We start from the raw sequence: 19,076 nt of genomic DNA, 5'->3' as shown, positions 1-19,076 counted from the left end.
TAATTTTCTTTTCGTTTCTTTTTTAATATGGACATAGGTATGAGTTCTCCGACCTATTCGATACCATAAATCAGCGTATTCGATCGAATGACGGGCTTGATCGGGGTCACCAGGACAGACCTCAACTGTCGTTCAAGTCATATTTTTCTGAGATAACAACTCGTGTTCTCATTGATGGTATTAACACTCATCTGATCTCCAACAAACATGAACTAATGGACTTCCTCAGGGATCTATTGTGGGCCCTATATGGCGCCCTAGCGTTTACGGCCTTTCTTACCATAAGTTTACAGACGACATATATACAGATTAACAGGTTTATTCCATCCGATTCATCATCAATTGAACATGTTTGTGTGTCAAAGAAATACACCCATGAATGACATGTAGTACCTTAAACATTCGCCTTATTGCGCACATGGTTTCCTTTGCCTTATGGTAAATTTCGGTTTATACAAAACTCCCTCTTATAGAGAACTCCCTCTTCTGAAAATTCCACACATGAGGTAAGGGCCGAGTCATTATTTGCTGGTGGGATTTGACGTGAGTTTATGCGTAAAATGTCAGTTATTAAGATTACGGGAGCACATAATATGCGCCGTAATGGGCAAATCTTAACGGTATGTACGGTTTCATACTCCCCAAGTGTCAGGGATCATTTTCCGCAACTTACAGCTCGGTCGGAGCAACTTTAAATTTGTCATTACCTTTGACCTCCGATGACCTTTACGGTTTCATACTCCCCAAGTGACAGGGATCATTTCCCCAGTTATAGTCCAATCAGAGCAACTTTGAATTTTACCTGACCTTTGACCTCAGATGATCTTTGCGGTTTCATTCTCCCCAAGTGCCGGGAATTGTTTTCCCTGAGTTACAGCCCGACGGGGCAACATTACATTTGAATGACCTTTGATCTCTAATGACCTTTACGGTTTCATACTCCCCAAGTTTCAGGGACCATGTTCTTTAAGTTCCAACCAGGTCGGATCAAATTTGTTTTGAGCTTTGACCTCGGATGACCTTTACGGTTTCATACTCCCCAAGTGTCAGGGATCATTTTCTGTAAGTTACGGCCTGATCTGAACAACTTTAAATTTGACCTGACCGTTAACCTCGAATGACCTTTGCGGTTTCATACTCCCCAAGTGTCAGGGACCATTTCCCCCCGAGTTACAGCCCAATCAGAGTGAACTTTAAATATTTGACCTGACGTTTGACCTCAGCTGACCCGAGTAAGAGACCAATCGGAGCAACTTTAAACTTGACCTGATCTTTGAACTCGAATGACCTTTGTGGTTTCATACTCCCCAAGTGTCAGTGATCATTTTCCCCTCGAGCTACAACCCCACCGGAGTTTGACTTTGAAGCTACGCATAGTGGAATGTTGCACTCCTGGCATTTCTCCTTTAGTTGGTTGATGGTGTGGATGTGGTCCATGGTTGAAAAGCCTTTCCTGAATCCTTCCTGTTCCCTTGGTTGATTGCTATCTAGTATGTTTTCTAATCGGTTTGTTAGTATCCTTGTGTACAGCTTGGATGTGTTTGAGAGGATGGGTCTATAATTCTTTAGGTCTCGCGTGTCCCCCTTCTTGTGCAAAATAATCATAGTGGCTTCTTTCCACTGATGTTGCACTCTCCCTTTTTGCATACATATTGTATACAGCTTTGCTAAATTCTTTGGTTATGATGTCCCTTCCTTGTTAATTGTGTCGAAGAGCACATTGTCGGGTCCAGGAGACTTCCCTCTCTTCATTTGGTTTACAGCATGCTGTACCTCCCAATTTGTGACATTGGGTATCTCTTCTTGTGGTTCTCCGGGTTCATCTAAATCTAGCATATAACCACCTATATAAATAGTCTCCACCTACATAAATATTCTAACATTTCTGCAAAATATTTTATCAACGCTTATGTTAGAATGTTTCGCAACTGGTTTTCATAAAATATTCTTGAAGATTGTTAAACCGCTTTGTTCTATACATACCCTTTTAATGTCATCATTTACATAACCAGCTGGGTTAAGGACCACTGTGTGAAATCATGACGTTATTTTCAAAATGATACTTTGTTCGTGGGGAAAATTGTCACAATGTATAAACCGAGTGGTGTCGTTAAAAATTTATTCCTAAGATCCGTGTTAAGTCCTCGGAACTGTCCTCGTTTCATTGGAGTGTCGTTTTGTCGAGGTCCTCGACAGAATAGCAAGGACACGCGCTCAAGCTCCTACTTAAGATATCGAAATTAAGAAAGCAAATCCGAATAAATATGTTCAGATTAATAAAATTGCACATTTTGTCCAATGTTCGTGGATATTCTCATGGATTTTGACAAATCCTTGAACATATCAATATGAGCAGCAATGTTATCTAAGTTTTTTTTACCTCACTAAGTAAACCAGAACAACATAAATATGTTTAAAACGTTTGTGAATACCGTGTCTACTACTGGGACGTGGTGATTATATATTCAATTATATTATATTGATTCAATAATCATAATGAGTCTTGATCATGTTGATATTACAATAATGGTCTCCATCCGTTAATGAATTTGACTATTTTCAGAGCATGAAACTTTGAAAGTCCAAAGTCTTGTCGCAGATCACTCTCATCCAAACAAGAGAATAATTCTCCATCTATTCCATCTTCTTGGAAACGTGCTTGGACGTCATTATCAAACTTGAGTGCCTCAAGAACCTTCACGACTTGTTTAACCGAAAACTTTCTGAGTTCTTCCTGATTTGTAGGAAATTGTGGTTTCGTAACTGTTTCAACCTGTCCCTGGAAAAAAACATAGAAAGCAATAAGTAAAGAGACAAACAAAATGGGGGCAACGCATATTCGGAGTGAGAGAGAGAGATTGGTTTTGTGGAGTTTGGTTAATGTTTCTGACGCAAATTTACGCCTGAGTCTGACTTTGCCAAAACAACAGGCGGTAACAACTTGGGTAACATCGGATGTGCAATTGTTTAAAGATCTTACCTCATTTGTTATAACATCTGGTAGTTGTTGGGGACTGGAACGATTGTTTTTCCGAATTTCTTCCGAAGTTTCCAATTCTGTACGTCCTTCATCCGACATCGACGGTAGGTGTACTTCGTAATCATGGTAACTGATCGAGGTTGCTGGTGTGGCGGTTTGTGGTTGCCAGCATTCTTCAGTAGTTTCTCGCCGTTGTAGTTGTCTTGATTGCACATGAACGGAATCAGTTTCCGCGGAAAAGAAACTATGCCTGCCTGGTGGTTCTGGTGGCACATCAGGAACTGGTGATGATGGCAGCCTATCGACACCACGAACTGATTTCCTAAAAACATCACTGATCTGGGTGTTTGGGGCTTTTCCATATTTTGGATGAATAGTTGGAGAAGCTGATATTGTTGCTGAAGAGGAAAGATAGATCCGAGGTGGGAGCTCTGGAGGAATATCATGAACCTCGGCTCGTTTGAATTGTCTGCCTACCGGATAAGCGCGAGCGGTATTATCGTATTTAAGTTCGCCATTAGACTTTTCAACTTCCATCTGGTGTTTGTCTTGAATTGAAACCTGTAACAACGTAAAAATGTACCAAAACATAATGAATTTGAAAAGATTCAGCTTTAAGATACTGGAACTTACTTGATTGTGCATTGTGCAACTTGCTACGTTGCATCTAATACTATCAGACGTCTTCAAGCAACATACCTTTTTAGCATGTATTCGATCTGACTTTGCATTCAAATTACAAATATTCACATTTGTAATAGTGTTTGAAAAGTGATATTACCTGACAAGTCTGAATGTGGATTAAATGATGGTACTTGTCAGATTTTGTTTGAAATATCACCTACTTCTATAAATGAAGAGCTTACTGTTTCCAAACCGTGTTAAGTCCACTATCCCATGTTTCTGATTTCCCTGTGCGATATTGCAATGTGTTGTGATGCTAGGTATTATAATTTCAGTTGGATGCACCATTACAAAGCAAACAGTGGATGGACGCACAGTAACAATACTCTGTGAGGTCTGGTCTTTGTTTCCCAAATGACAACAATAGTCTGCATATTGTTATGCAGCATTGTTATGGTAAATAATATCTTGTTGATGATACAACTCATTGTTGCTAATGTCAAACTTGTCAAAGTAATTGTGATTGTATCTCACAAGTAAATGAGACACATGTGGTTGTGGACACGGTTTGCAAATAAGCTCTTCAAATACCATCTACTTCTACAACAACATGGATGTGCAATGGGGTCACCGACTTCCCCAAAAGTTGTATATGTAGAGCTTTGCGCAGAAAGCCGTCCGTTCATACCCTGGTGTAAAATCTAAACTTTGGCTGCGTTTAAAACGGGTGATGGAATGTAGTGTAAAATTCCCGCCAAGGCCGAATCATTTCACATTTTTGGTGTATTGTAACCGACGGGGACCCAGTTATGGCTGCCAGTGAGATATAGGAATGCGTGAAATGAGATTCGTCTATATAGAACAAGACACCAACATGACCAATGTGTTATTATTTTAGACCCATTTTGACACCGATTCTCCAGTTCTCTAGGTGTATTGTAACCGACGGGGACCCAGTTATGGCTGCCAGTGAGGTATAGGAATGCGTGAAATGAGATTCGTCTATATAGAACAAGACACCAACATGACCAATGTGTATTATTTTAGGCCAATGTTTGACACCGATTCTCCAGTTCTTTGCTTTACATACTGCAGTTACTGTCCGTTTTCCTATACACAATACACAGTGCTCTCACCATTGACGCGTGACCTCTACAAACAGTGTATGTTATAGGTATATGGGCATTGCCTAGTTAACATCACTGTGTGAAAAATAACCAGCCAATATTTAAACTATTCTCCAAACTTCTAGCAAATATATTTCTCTAACATGACCTAAAATTACAGCTAGGTTAGATGTTCAGAAGGGGTCGCACTTTCGTAGAATATGAGTGAGGGCAAAGCATAGCTAGCTCATAGCTAGCCAACTCCCCGTGTTAATTGAATGGAGATTTGACCGAAAATATTGAGCTATATTGGTAACGGAAATTCTAGAAAATATAGTTTTGTAACATGTCCTAAATTTTTAGCTAATTTAGGTGTTTGGAGAGGGTCGCACTTTTGTGTTTTAGGAGGATATGTAAACGATAGATAACACCAAATATATGAAGAAAGAAGAAATTATTTCCAAACCGTGTTAAGTCAACAATCATTATGTTGCTCATTTTCAAGAATGCTGGTTTACAAAAAAGCAGGCCATTGTCTCATTTCGTGAACAAAGGTACACATACCATTGTTTCCTTTCGTTTCCTTTATAATCGGTTACCCAACTGAAGCTATAATACCAGCTTTATTGCGATATCGCACATGAAAACAGACACATGTGCACAACCAGAGAAGATCCGATTTAATCAGTTGAGCTGTTTCAATGAGTGTTATCTTGGTTTAATAGCTTTTAATGGGGTTTAAGTCCTGCAAAGGTCGAGATGAATTCTACTGTAGACATGACTGCATCATGAAATAATAGCTTACATTGGTCAACAACGTGTCTTTCATATCATGGGGAATACTTTCATAAGAGTTGTCAGAATCAGAATCATCTTCATCGCATGCCATTTGCTCATAATCGTCGTCAACTTCGTCATCACTGTGGGCACCTGGAAATTCACACAACACAGGTAATCAAAATATATACAAGGGATATTTTTGAAACATACCGAGCAAGCCCGTAAGCATAGTGTGCGGGTACAGCAGTACACCCCTCACAAAATCCACAAATGTCCACTCTTTGCTAGTTTTGTTCAATAAAAAGGTCTAAAAGTGAGAGAACATTGACAAAAGGTCACTTTTTGGTGATTAGGTATTCAGTATTCAAAACATCCAAAAAGGCAAGTTCTAGGGGTAGGTAGGCTTTTTACAAACAAATCAATCTGCACAACAAGGGCACTTTTCATTCCAAAAGTTCCACGTTTTAGAAGCCCCCCCTCCATCATGAGTACTGACCTGATAAAGAGATTGATGAGACATAAGTGATGTGATAAAGTGAGACATAAGAAAAAAAAGTAAGCCAAAGCTTGTGCTGAATATAAATAACATAAGAAAGGAAAATTTTAGAAACCTGAAAATATTATAATCCTTACTATACCTGTATCAGGGACATCATAGAGTGGCTCACTTTCATACTCAATACGCCCTCCGTTGCCTTAAAAACATAAAATATAGTCTTAATTATCATTTCGTGTCCAAGTTTACTGAGATACGAAACTAGGAAAGAATCTGTTTTACATGTCTTCTCTATTTTTACATATTTCAACCTCAGACAAATAGAATTATCAGTTTCAACATACAAGGAAGTGAAAAAGTAAATGTATGAAATAAGAATAGATAATGGAGGTTGTGGTGATGTACAAAAATGTCACCACAACTTTAAAAACATAAGCGCGAACACATTAGCATTATTTGCTATATCTGACGAGAATCGAAATAATTTCACATTACCAGTATACTATCAGTATCGTTAGCAGTTTCATGAATACTACATTTTAATTGCAAGCAAAACATAAAACATGAAAGATTAAGAATGTATGGGCAAATCTTTTTTTCGGGTGGGGGTGTTTCGCTTTGTATATTGTTGTTCGTAACTATACTCACTATAGCTGTTATCAGCAAAGACATCACGGGTTTCTTCTGGTGTGAGCAGCTTTACATTGCGTTTATCTCCTTGTCCAGTTGGAGGCTTTGGAGGAATTGGAGGGGGCCAATCGGGCATATCATTACGCATCGGAAGGCCAGCACCAACTTTGCCGAACCGGTCATCTTTAGAAATGGTTGGACGCAATTCCACATTTGCGTAGCAACCTTCTTCTTCTGAAAGAAACCGATGCTGAGGCGATTCACCATGCTCACTACCATGGGAAGTTGCTGTTCGTGGATGAAGAAAAAGCTTCTTAAACACCTCTCCCGCAGCTCCATATATGACAGGTTTGTCTTTAGCCAGACATATAAGTTGATCAATGAAAATCTGTTCATCATCAACATCATCACTGTCAGTTTTCTTTTGAGTCATTCTCAGTTGTTCTTTTTCCACGTAAGACGGGCTAATTGAATCCGGAACGTAGAAGTAAAGTTCAGCGTCAATATGTAGAATGGCGCGAATCTGTTTTTGCAGGTCTTCACCGACAACGTATTCATCTTGCACATTGTCTTTGAGCATCAGAGTTGTTGCTTCTGATACGCTTGATGGAAACAGGGTTAAAAGAACTTCACTGTGGCTTTCAATGTTCACTAGGGAGACTTTCTGAGGAAGTGGAAATCGTTCCAGAATGTCATGTAGGGTGTATAATGTACTGTCCTCCACTACCTGGAACATTCCTTCACAGTCAGGGTTCAAGATGAACTCGCGGTATTTTTTTCGTAGTCTGACAATATAATAATCGAGTGCAAAATGAATATAGTATTGACAAATAAAGTATTAATATAAAGACACTAATTGTAATTTGACATTTTGTTCTCAATTCGACCTATTATAGATTGTCACAAACAGAATGTAAATATACGGTAAATAAGATAAATCTTTCATCTCTTAAAATGTATAAATACTGTAAAAATGTCAACTAAAATACTGAAACTCGATGTATTGGTCGAAGCGGCCAAAAAATCAATTTTCATTATCAAAATCAATATATTATTGAAAAATAACACTTTGATGTTTTGCAAAAGTTTATTCTACAAATAATATACTTTGAAAACTTGTTCATTTATTGTTGTTAATGAGTTATGTACATTTTACAAAAGTGTTGTTGTTTCAGCCCTCTTTACAACATAACTCAAGAACCACAGGGCCTACAAAAGTATATGATATTTGAATTCTTCTACACACTTAATATGCATGGAATGATCAATGCAATTTTGCCAAAGCTCACTACCATTCGCAAGATGCTGTGAACTACCAAATTGCAACAGTTTAAAATAGTTGCTAACCTTAAAGGTACATCTGCTAAAGATTGCATTTTATTAGGAGTTCATCCATATCGAGGGTTGAGAACAACTTAAGTTTTAATATTTTTGCGAACTACTAAACATATTTACAATCCCTCATATCAAATATTGAGTTTTAGTTTTGGTTTTGGTCACGTGGTTTCCTATTATCCTGCCTAAGCTGACTGACATGATTATCGATATCTTTGTTTCTATCTTTTGAAACTTAAAATTAAATTTGTAGCAAGGAGATTCGGATTTCATTTCAGTTTGTTATATAATCGTGTGAAGAAGATAATCACTTGGTTTGAAGTTACCTGATCTAAGTATACGAAAGAAATGTTTAAATTTCGCAGTGCAATATTCACGAGCAGATAAGTCGAACAAGTCAATCTACATTTGAAAGCGTGGGTTCGATTTCCAAATTAGCCATAGCTTATTTCTCTGTGAAAAACTATAGACCATCGAAATATTTCAACCTATATTATAAAAGAATAGACACTTTAAAGTGTCTATTCATATGCATATCGCATACACGGGGATCGATTGTAGATTGAAGCTATATTACTTCCACTATAGACTTGATAGACTTTTATTTAACTGAATTATTTATTGCTGGAAGAAATGAGAAGAGAGGGAAGAGAAGAGAGAGTGGGAAGGGGGTATGTGTGGGGGAGGTAAGGGGAGGGAGAAACAGATGGGAGAGAGCATTAAAAGTGGAAAGGAAAGGGGGGGAGGAGAGCTCGAGAGTATAGTAGAATAGTGTTTAGGGTAGAGGAGATATCGAACTGTAGGGGAGGCAAGGAGGGGGAAGAAGACTTGGGTTAGGGAAGAGGATGCTATATAGGTGGGGGAGAGGGGGGGCTAGGTAAGAGGTATGTGTTGTGCTTACCGGGGAAAATAAACATATCATCTCCATCATCATGCATCGTTTATGTTTCATACCTAACAAACAAAGCCCCCTTGGAATTTACTTCGTCGCTTGTGCTACGGCACGGGCCTTTTATGTGTGTGTACCGTCCAGCACGCGTTCCGCACATCGTGTACGTACTGTGTTGTAAACATCGTGTACGCGTTCGACTAATATTTCCATCGTAATGATAAAACGTTTTATTCATAACAAAACTACAGCACCTACAGTCTTCATTTTTGCAGGGCATGTTAGTTCAATAAAGTATATTACAATTCTCGCTATTCGCAATAAGGGCGCCGCCAGCGGTTTGCGATGTAATCGTGATGTATCATGGGAAAATCGTGATGTATCATGGGAAAAGGTCGACATCAAGGTCGACATCCATGCTATTACATAGGAACACGTGACAATATTTTTAGTTTGTCAATATAACGGTATTACACGCAAATCGATAGAGAAAAATTAATTGTGCACATTTCAAATCACATTATTAAGTATTATTGAGTATCGATTCGCGTGTAACACCTTTATTTTGACAAACTAAAAAATATTGTCACGTGTTCCTATGTAATAGCATGGTAATATTCGTATTGCGCGGACTTGATGTCGACCTTTTCCCATGATACATCACGATTACATCGCAAACCGCTGGCGGCGCCTTATTGCGAATAGCGAGAATTGTGCAAAACACAGAATTTTGAAAAATATTGAGGGTGTTTTCCTCAGCAAATGTTACAATATGGCTTAAACTCGAGAACCGCAATATATACCGTACATATGGAAATTTTAAATACTGTTTCATTATTGGATTCCTTTACTCATTTCCTGTAAAGATCAATGTTTTCAATATCTTAGTTTAATACCTAAAACTGACAAAAATGGCTCCTGGCACCCCACGTATCACCATAAGAGAATTATGTTTGTTGTAAACAATCGACCCGTAAAACAAAACATTGCGAGATATTTTATAGTTCACTTACTTGAGGTACTCTTTTACACCTGTTTTAGTCGCTCTCCTTCTTGTTCCTATGACTTCGAGTTCATCACCGGCATTGAGGTCGATATGAACCCCAGTCGTTATATTTGAGACTGTTTTCAATACTTTGATATATCTTGGTCTATATTTGACTACATCTTCCAGGCTGACATCTTTGTACATGCTTGATTCAACTGGTGTTATCTACACAAAGGTGAAACAATAGGAAGACCGATGCTCATGTGAAAACATTTACACGCGATTTGGATTAGGATTTGAATATATGCCCCTTAATGTGGTAATACACCCTTGATAAATTTGTGGCTATTTTTGCATTTTTCTCAAAAAATAATAACACACTGGTAACAAAAGCTATGTATATTATAGTGGCAAAGAATTCAGTTACTACACTGGAATTTCAGTGACTCAAGACAAGCGGTACGTTATTTACGATAAGAAAATAGGTACCTCATTTCTTAATGAACCACTTGTCTTGAATCACTGAAATTTCAGTAGTTGGATTCCTTGCCCCTATAATTAATATACATAACATTTGTTACCAGTGTGTAGTTATTTTTTGAGAAAAATGCAAAATTAGTCACAAAATTTATCAAGGGGTGTAGTACCACCTTAAATAAATCCCCATATAAAAATAATATCGGGCACCAATTACTGGTTTTTGAGTACTTTGCTAAACCCGACTTTAATTAATGTTGTCAAGCAAACCACGGTGAAATTGAATGACCTTTGTAATATAGCCTTTACCTGAAATGGCCCACGGTAATCTTTTGGTATCCTTATCTCCAAAGGCAATACGTCAGATTCCGATGACGACATTAAGTGAGCTCTGATAGTCTGTACACGAAGCAGTCGTTTTATCCTGTATATTTGATGAGCAACAATACCAGAAGTTCCATGGCCTTTACTAGAGTTTACCGATTTGACCAGAATAGGTAACGAGAATTTGGCGACAAGTTCGTTAATTGAATATCCTCTTACCGACCATTTAGTATGTTTCATGTCCGAGTCTGTTGCGTCTGCCATGTTTAAGCATTCTCTACTGTCTATGGTTTAAGGTTGATTTAATGAGAACTATATAATACATGTACATCGCGCGTCCTGTGTTTTTATTCAACATGCTTGAGTTCAGATGAATGGAACCACTGACTAGAACTCTTCCAAAATAAACATTGTGTCACATCAACAATTAGTTACATGTATGGTATTCTCTGTCGACGTTGAAGTACAAGTTGGATAATTATCTATTTCGTCATCTCTTTCCGAGGCTCTTGCCTTCCTTGACATACTCGCGTTCAAAAAATTACTTTAAATTGAAAACTATCTATCGAAACCGGAGCAAAATATATTAATATCACCTACGTCAGATATTCGACTATTCTAGTGTTTGTTTTTATGTGAACTTTGTACAACTTCATGTACGCTCTAAATGTATGTATACTTAAAACTTTACACTTTAATCACAATAGTGAAAATAATAGAAAGTGATAAAGTCATATGACATTGTGTAAAGTTACGTAATGTCAGCCTCTTATTTCCCTCAACAAAAACGACTCATTTTCAGCCACTGACTGTAGACCATTGATTTTATGCTAATACTATTACGTAACGTAATCAAGTGTGTGATATAATTGTTACACCTTTTTAGACAAAAGTACAGGCTTTATGTGATCAAAAAGAAATTCCGTCCAAATATTTAATATATGGGGTCAAAGGTCAACTCTCATTACATACTGACCGCCGCCCTCGTAGGTATGAGTTCTCCGACCTATTCGATACCGTAAATCGCCGTATTCTTTTCGATCGAACGACGGGCTTGATCGGGGTCACCAAGACAGCTCTCAACTGTCGTTCAAGTCATATTTTTTGAGATAACAATTCGTGTGATCATTGATGGTGAACACACATCTGTAAATTAAATGAACTAATGGACTTCCTCAAGGGTCTATTGTGGGCCCAATATGGCGCCCTTGCGTTTACGGCCTTTCTTACCACATGTATGCAGACGACATACAGATTAACAGCCTGCAGCTTTATTCCATCCGATTCATCTCAAAACGTGTTAGAGTAGGAACGTCAAAATATTCCAGATTTCTGTCTTCCTATATGCTCGCATCATTTAGTTTATTTCGGTCATGACAGTAAATACACACCAAAAAATGAACATCTCAAACAAAATTCTTACAAATAAATAGTAAATAATTTATTATATAAGTAATGAGTTTGACAAAGTTAATTCTATTATATTGCTTATACCTAAAACCTGTATCAGATCTCCAGAGGAGCATATTTTGATACATTTAGCTATGTGTAGCAAACAAAACCCGAGATTGGCTAAATCAAATTGCTGGAAATTTTGTCCACACAACTCTTTCACACAGGGTTTTAAGGCACGTGTCATGTGTTAGTCTTTGTTCTCGAACCATTAATTCATATCAAAATATTAAAACATAGAAAATACAAATTTTGATTTCAGATGTATAATTTCCCTACGGTATGCTGTAAAACGGTTTGAACAATTATTATATTTATGGATGGTTAGTAGATTTGATTACGTCATTGAGAATTTTTCTGACAGTCTGGAATCAGCTTAAGACTCCAACATTATCTAAATACAATCTGAAGACGTTTCAATTCCAGGAATTCATACATGCAATCAAAGAAATTGACACCACCTTCTATTAATTTTTCTCACCGGCAATGAAATGGGCCGATGACTGCGCCTTTTGACTGCATCGATACCTAAACTCGACACCAAAAGACAAATTAATACAAATCTTGTTTGATTCACAAATTTGTTTCAAAAGTGTTGAACTTATAATGAAGCTGAGATGTTTAAAACGGTTTACATAAAAATGATGCTTTGTTTAACCAAATAATGTTGTGAACCCATTTTAATAGCATGAAAGTTCATCTGTGTTGGTAAACTTCATAATAATTTGGTAATTTAAACTTATGATCTCAACACAAAAGACGTACCTCAAATTTTCGGTCACAACTTTGACCTTCATCTGGAGACTGGCAACCCAAGTTTGGGATCAGTGACCTTTTGGACACTTGACCCCAAAACCCGTTCGTATTGAAAGGGGTGTGAAGGAGTCAATTTACATCAGAGTCAACCAACCATCACTCAACCGCGACGGGGCTGATACAAATTACCAAGAGTGTACGACCAGGTTTTAGGGTCAAGTGTCCAAAAGGTCACTGATCCAAAACTTGGTTTTCCAGTCTCCAGATGAAGGTCAAAGTTGTGACCGAAAATTTGAGGTACGTCTTAATTTTGTGTTAAGATCATAAGTTTAAATTACCAATAACCAATGTTAATGTTTGTGGACATAATTTCACGATGACACCATGACGCATCCTTACGATGGGCTGGTCCTGTCATTATTTTTATTGCAGAACAGAAGAACGATCCTTGGGAATATAAACTATGTTGTACGTTGTCAAATCTTATCCAATCTCCTCAGCCAGTCAGTGTTTGCAAATATAGGATCTTCTCAAAATCACTTTGTAATTGTGACGTACAGATCCTATAGTAAGGATTCCAATGGATTCGACAAATATTACACTCTCAGCTAAGCTCGTGGTCTTCTTGATTGAAATCCCAGGTTTGAATTAAACTCTCAGCTAAGCTCTTGGTCTTCTTAATTGAAATCCCAGGATTGAATTAGACTCTCAGCTAAGCTGATAGGTCATCTTGATTGAAATCCCAGGACTGAATTAGACAAATCAGGGGCTCCGGAATATGGGGGGATAGTACCTGGCTCAAATTATTGGGGGGGGGGGGGCAATGATACTTCCATAGCCACCAAATTTATTGGGAGCGGAGTGTAATATTTGAAATATTGTAAACACTCTCAGCTAAGCTCAAGGTCTTCTTGATTGAAATTACTGGATTAACAATGATTAAAATGATGACACCAAAACTGTCATAAAACAACAACTTGTTTTTGTTTTTCTGACCTATGTAGAACACCAACAAACACTGAAAACCGTTTGATATTTCCTTGACATGCAGGTGACCAATGAAGCTCAGCCAAAAGAGTGTCATTAAATGCAACACAAAATGTTGTCTCGCTCACTGTACTGTATCCATGCTTCAAATACCACGCACTCATCACCGTTTTGGTTGATTTTTTGTATTATTAGAAGTTCTTGATCTATCCATGTTCAGGTCGTAGTATTTTTTCGTCTGTTTTACGAAGCGTGAATACAGTGGACTTGTTACAGCTGTAAAGAAATAGAAATACGCAAATAATTAACACACAGTGTATATTCTCTCATTTTTTTTATAAATTATTTTAACAATGTGATATCTTTACCGGTCCTGCCATGACAATCAATTTTTGTTTGTTTGTTTGTTTACCCAGGTTGGTCCGTGAGGAACACATGCTAATCCATGGGAAAACCATGGACCGTTCCAAGCTCATACAAATACACAAGCCTGGATAGCCAGTGTAGGCTAATATATGCATGCTGGCCTAGATAGCTTGATAAACAAAGCACGAAATGGAAGAAAATAGCTAGGAAAAAGAGAAAAGAAGAGAAGGCCACTCCCAAACACAATTGTACAATTTTACTCTTAGCCCTTACTTCGTGAGAAAGGAAACTGGAATTCCAATCTTAGCATTGTTCACATCATTCCAAAACACAATGTGGATGGCTGCTATATATATTTCATAGCGCCCTCGCGTTTTACCAATGAACTGAACATGCAGAGTTAATTGGTTGGTGTCAATCCTGGAATTACCACTATCAATGGAAACTTTTGTTCCGACCTTTGAGACGCATAATGAGCCGAGGGACATCCGACTAAGGTTTATACTGGCAATAGCCTGGTAATCGACCTCTCTGTGTGTGAGTGAGCATGTATACGCCATGATGAGGTCAATGGTCATCTGTTTTTAGACTGCTTCCACGAGTGGTTGGAGCTAGCCTATACGCTGCGCTATAGTTCGGCACATATAAAATCAGAATTTTTGTAAGTTTTTGAGTTCAAGACGCAAGCTTCTTTCTCAAGACGCAAGCTAACGACTATCATATCCGTTCAACACATATATTCAAGTGCAAGGAACAAAATCTGGCGTCTTTAGACTAAATAAATTACGGGAGATATTCATCATTTTCTACCCCGGCATCATAAGATTTATCGTCTGAATATCAAATCGTGCATAGCACATTCACGTGTATCGATCCCGAGTATTCATTTCAATGTCTCTGCTGTGTAATGTAATTATTAACCGGGTGATGTCGGTGTGTGGGGCATACTCACGTTTATCGCAATATTTTCCTTGCCAGTGCTTATAACATTCGCATCTCTCAGGTCCTACACAATGCCCATGTTGATTACAATTGTTTTGGCAAAATGCTGTAAAAAATAATTTGTATTATTATATAGTTTTCTCTACACATTCTGAGAAGCGATATCAGTTGCTCGTGTCTTTTACTCTTTTTTACGGTGGTCAATGGTGATGGTGGTAAGGTATTCTTTTTTGTATTAATTTAAGGTGGTACTACACCCCCTGTCATAAATTTTGTGACTAATATTGCATTTTTCTCAAAAAATAACTAACACTGGTAACAAAAGTTATCATATTATAGGGGCTAAGAATCCAATTAAGCTCAATTACTTCACTGAAATTTCAGTGATTCAAGACAAGTGGTTCATTAGGGCCTATACGTTAAGAAATGAGGTACACTAGTACTAGTTCTAGCGGTACCTCTTTTCTTATCATAAAAAAACGTACCGCTTGTCTTGAGTCACTGAAATTCCAGTGTAGTAACTGGATTCCTTGGCCCTATATAATATACATAACTTTTGTTACCACTGTGGTATTATTTTTTGAGAAAAATGCAAAAATATTCACAAATTTATCAAGGGGTGTAGTGCCACCTTAAGTTAACTAAAAGACTGCACAAAAAGTAACGCAACCGTTGTAAATATGCTTATAGCTTCAGAACTATTAAGTGTATCAAGTGAGATATAAAGAACGATGGTGCTCCTCAATCCTCCACCACCAGTATTTATAACCGCTGCGTTACTTTTTGTGTTGTCTATATTTACAATACATGGATTAGCCTACATCATGGCACAAATTGCTTCAATAAATTCGTGTTCAGCTCACAAAACATTGGACCGTATGTTTTATGGTCACGTGGCCACATATTACATGTATAAAGCCCTCGTATTCATGAGCTTTAGCTTTTTATCTCAAAAGTTAGAAAGGGGAGGGTTGGTGGGTGCCGAATGGGTGGTGGAAGACTGAGGAGGAGGAGGAGGAGGAGGAGGAGGAGGAGGAGAGGAGGAGGAAGAGGAGGAGGAAGAGGAAGAGGAGGGGGATACTGATGCGTGATGATGATGATGATGATGATATTTTATGTCATAATTTCAGACTACAATACTAACCTGTTTGACAAGCATCGCCTATGAACCCCAAAGGACACATACACAGTCCGGGAGCAACACATGACCCGCCATTGTAACAGTGAGGATCACATAGAGCTGAAAAGTTCAAAATAAGCATGTACACAAAAACCATTAAATATTTTAAAGGTGTATGTATATTACATATGCTAACTTTTCAAGATATTTAAAATATTAAAAACATTTGTTAGTTTTATCTAGCACGTAGGAATCAAAGAATGTATTCCTCAACGATACATCCCATGCCCTTTATTTAATTACCTTGTTTACAGGCAGGCCCGTAATATCCATCCGGACATTCACATTGATGAAAAACATTACACACACCTCCGTTATGACATTCTGGTACGCATTTAGGTAAATCTGAAGTAAAATAAATGTCATGTTCAAACGTGAGATTAATGAATTTGTTATGACGCCTCAGCTAATGTATCAAAATGTTCTTAAAAATAATGTTAAGCTTTATACTAGTAGGGTGCTTTTACCGCAGGAAGTTGACTTGCTAAGTTATCTTGGCGAATTGTTTCTAATCATACAGTGGCAGCTTTATGAAATACACGATATTGGTGGAAAACGGTTACGGAACACACTATAGAAATAATTTACCTTCTTGGCATTCTTTCTCGAATTGCAATCTTAACGGACTAGAAGGTGTTTCTAAATTCTGCCCATCCACACTGCTTTTGATGCGAAGAACAAATCCAACAGAGGAGGTTCCCGTTTTCCGACCAGTGCAGTGAAAATAAACGGAAAATGCTAATATAGGGGTGAATAAAAATTAAAAGGACATTATAAATCCCGTATTTATATTCGTAACTATTGTGATGTGCCCTGAGTAATTTTATTTGATTATTTATTTTTGTATACAACTTAAAGCTATGTCAGGAGAAACACGAAAAAGGGTTAAACCAGGAGTTTGTGTGTTATGATATGTTTTATGGGAAACTCCTTTGGTTACAGTAAACAAACTCAATCAGAGTTATTAATAATCTTGGAAAATTCCCACTATTCCAGAATATTCAGCGTTACCTAATGTTATAAACTGGGAAAACCCATTTGCTAAAATAAGCTGAATGTGACGGAATGGTCTATTAATAGATTGTGGGTTTTGTGGAGTATAAAAAGGTGAAAGCATTGGAGTTTGCTCTTTGCAGAATATGAAGAGAGTTTGTGGGCGTCGCGCTTCACAAAGAAGTACATTTGAACCAGTTTGTATAGCCAATAATGTGCTATTTTATTACAGCAACGAAAGAGTTCTTGAGACTCGCTGGAGTCTGGTTTATAAAACAACACATCTGTCAATTAAGTGGATTAGAAAGAAACTAGCTGTTTCCTGGAGAAAGAGAGTGATTTGTGAAAGAAGCATCATTTTTGGATATGGTCATCTGTGCAAGGAGTTAAGTATTTGGAAAAAGCAGCACCATTTCTGTGCGAGGATTTTACACGCAAAGGATATATAAATGCAATACAGTGGACTTCGCTGAACAGTGATTTTTCGCAGGACAAGAGAACAAGGATATACATTAGCTGTCCATAACATAATTTAACAGGACTCTATAATCATCAAGAAGAAAACTGCCGGTTAAGTAGTGATAATTTGATAAACAAGTGTGATTATATTGTATGCGCATTTGTTGTTCATGTATCAATAATATTCTATTTTTAATTAAAGACCAGATATTGTTAACTTAATCAAACAGTGTATTATTTTTGTGCATTCGTGTGAATTTGGGTAAAAGGTGATTTTGGCCTTGAGTTATTACAACTCGTAACAGTAACACTATTTTCAGTTAAAATAAGTAATGTAAATAAAAGACACTTAAAAATGTTTGGCATCCCCTTCTCTCTTTAGCACTTTAGTAATTTTAATTTTCTAATCGCAATTTTATAGAATTAAAACATGATAGAGATGACGGATTATCGCATCATTTCAAGAGACAGTGCAAACTAATTTTCCGGAGTACATGTAATTTAAATATTTTATTTCTAAGCTAGTTTAGCCAATGGTAACCTCGATCGCATTATGTTGTGTAGACTAAATGTCTGTATTATGGTATAATGATGCAAGCTAAATTATTATAATTGTTACTTTGATAATTAATTGTCATTTTCGCGATTTGAGTTATCGATACCTTTATCAGATGCAGGGATGAACCCACTGGGTGCTATGCTGAATGCAGGTTTACTGGCAATCTCTGGTTGAGTGGAAAACGTGTCTTCTATATTGTAGTGATACTGTAAATCAAAAAGACAGAACACATTTAAATTGTATGGAAATAACTTGTTCAATAATTAAAAGCGGTATAATATAAATCTGGTGATGATACCACATGTAGGTATGTGATATATATTTGGAGATAACGTATATGTCATTATCATCATTAATAACATGTTTGCAATTTCTATACGGTATTCTGCCAAAGGGCTGCCAAAGGGCTGCCAAAGCCCCATGGTTCAGCTATGGTGCGGTACCCGCTCTAGTTTAAGCATATAAAATTGGATCAATTTGTGTCTTTAATCAGTTCCATTTTAATATACAGAGAGGCTACATCAAATGTCGTCAAAGCAATACATTTATCTTATCTTCTGTCAGAAGTCAGAAAATCTCTGTCATCGCTGACATAACTTCTAAATTGTCAGTATTGGTATTCCATGCACCATTAATAACAACATTACTGACGCGATGAAACCTAGTATACACAACATAGCATTCTCAACCTGATGGGCTGCAACCCATGAACGCCGTATCTTGTTATCCGATTTATGTCATTATACATTTTAC

General features: G+C 37.4%; 2 protein-coding genes across 2 annotated transcripts in view; both read right to left on the bottom strand.

Moving 5' to 3' along the window:
• Positions 1-2,507: 2,507 nt before the first annotated feature.
• Positions 2,508-11,153, bottom strand: LOC140148379 (uncharacterized). The gene is made up of 7 exons (XM_072170308.1): positions 10,615-11,153; positions 9,854-10,053; positions 6,635-7,401; positions 6,129-6,185; positions 5,516-5,640; positions 2,981-3,541; positions 2,508-2,779 (listed from the first exon to the last, which is right to left on the bottom strand). The coding sequence occupies exons 1-7, from the start codon at positions 10,891-10,893 to the stop codon at positions 2,519-2,521; spliced, it is 2,250 nt and encodes a 749-aa protein (XP_072026409.1). The 5' UTR covers positions 10,894-11,153; the 3' UTR covers positions 2,508-2,518.
• Positions 11,154-12,038: 885 nt separating this feature from the next.
• The window catches only part of LOC140148377 (uncharacterized), a 30,358-nt gene continuing 23,320 nt past the window's right edge, over positions 12,039-19,076 (bottom strand). The window contains exons 4-9 of the mRNA XM_072170305.1: positions 18,427-18,529; positions 16,901-17,050; positions 16,556-16,657; positions 16,277-16,372; positions 15,143-15,238; positions 12,039-14,100 (exon numbers count right to left, since the gene is read on the bottom strand). Of these exons, the coding sequence (XP_072026406.1) occupies positions 13,988-14,100; positions 15,143-15,238; positions 16,277-16,372; positions 16,556-16,657; positions 16,901-17,050; positions 18,427-18,529 (660 nt within the window). The 3' untranslated portion in view covers positions 12,039-13,987. The remainder of the gene's footprint in view (positions 14,101-15,142; positions 15,239-16,276; positions 16,373-16,555; positions 16,658-16,900; positions 17,051-18,426; positions 18,530-19,076) is intronic.

This window comes from Amphiura filiformis, chromosome 3 (genome assembly GCF_039555335.1).
Source record: "Amphiura filiformis chromosome 3, Afil_fr2py, whole genome shotgun sequence".
In the NCBI taxonomy this organism is placed as follows: domain Eukaryota; kingdom Metazoa; phylum Echinodermata; class Ophiuroidea; order Amphilepidida; family Amphiuridae; genus Amphiura; species Amphiura filiformis.
Note: the sequence above shows the minus strand (reverse complement) of the source record. Positions and strands in the feature narration are given on the sequence as shown.

What these genes read in the sequence shown, in the direction of transcription:
- LOC140148379 (XM_072170308.1), bottom strand. Translation starts at nt 10,893, where the DNA reads ATGGCAGACGCAACAGACTCGGACATGAAACATACTAAATGGTCGGTA. An exon ending in CTTTGCTGATAACAGCTATA is followed by an intron (nt 6,186 to 6,634) that starts GTGAGTATAGTT and finishes TATGTTTTTAAG; the next exon opens with GCAACGGAGGGCGTATTGAG. An exon ending in AAGACACGTTGTTGACCAAT is followed by an intron (nt 3,542 to 5,515) that starts GTAAGCTATTAT and finishes ACGTTGTTACAG; the next exon opens with GTTTCAATTCAAGACAAACA.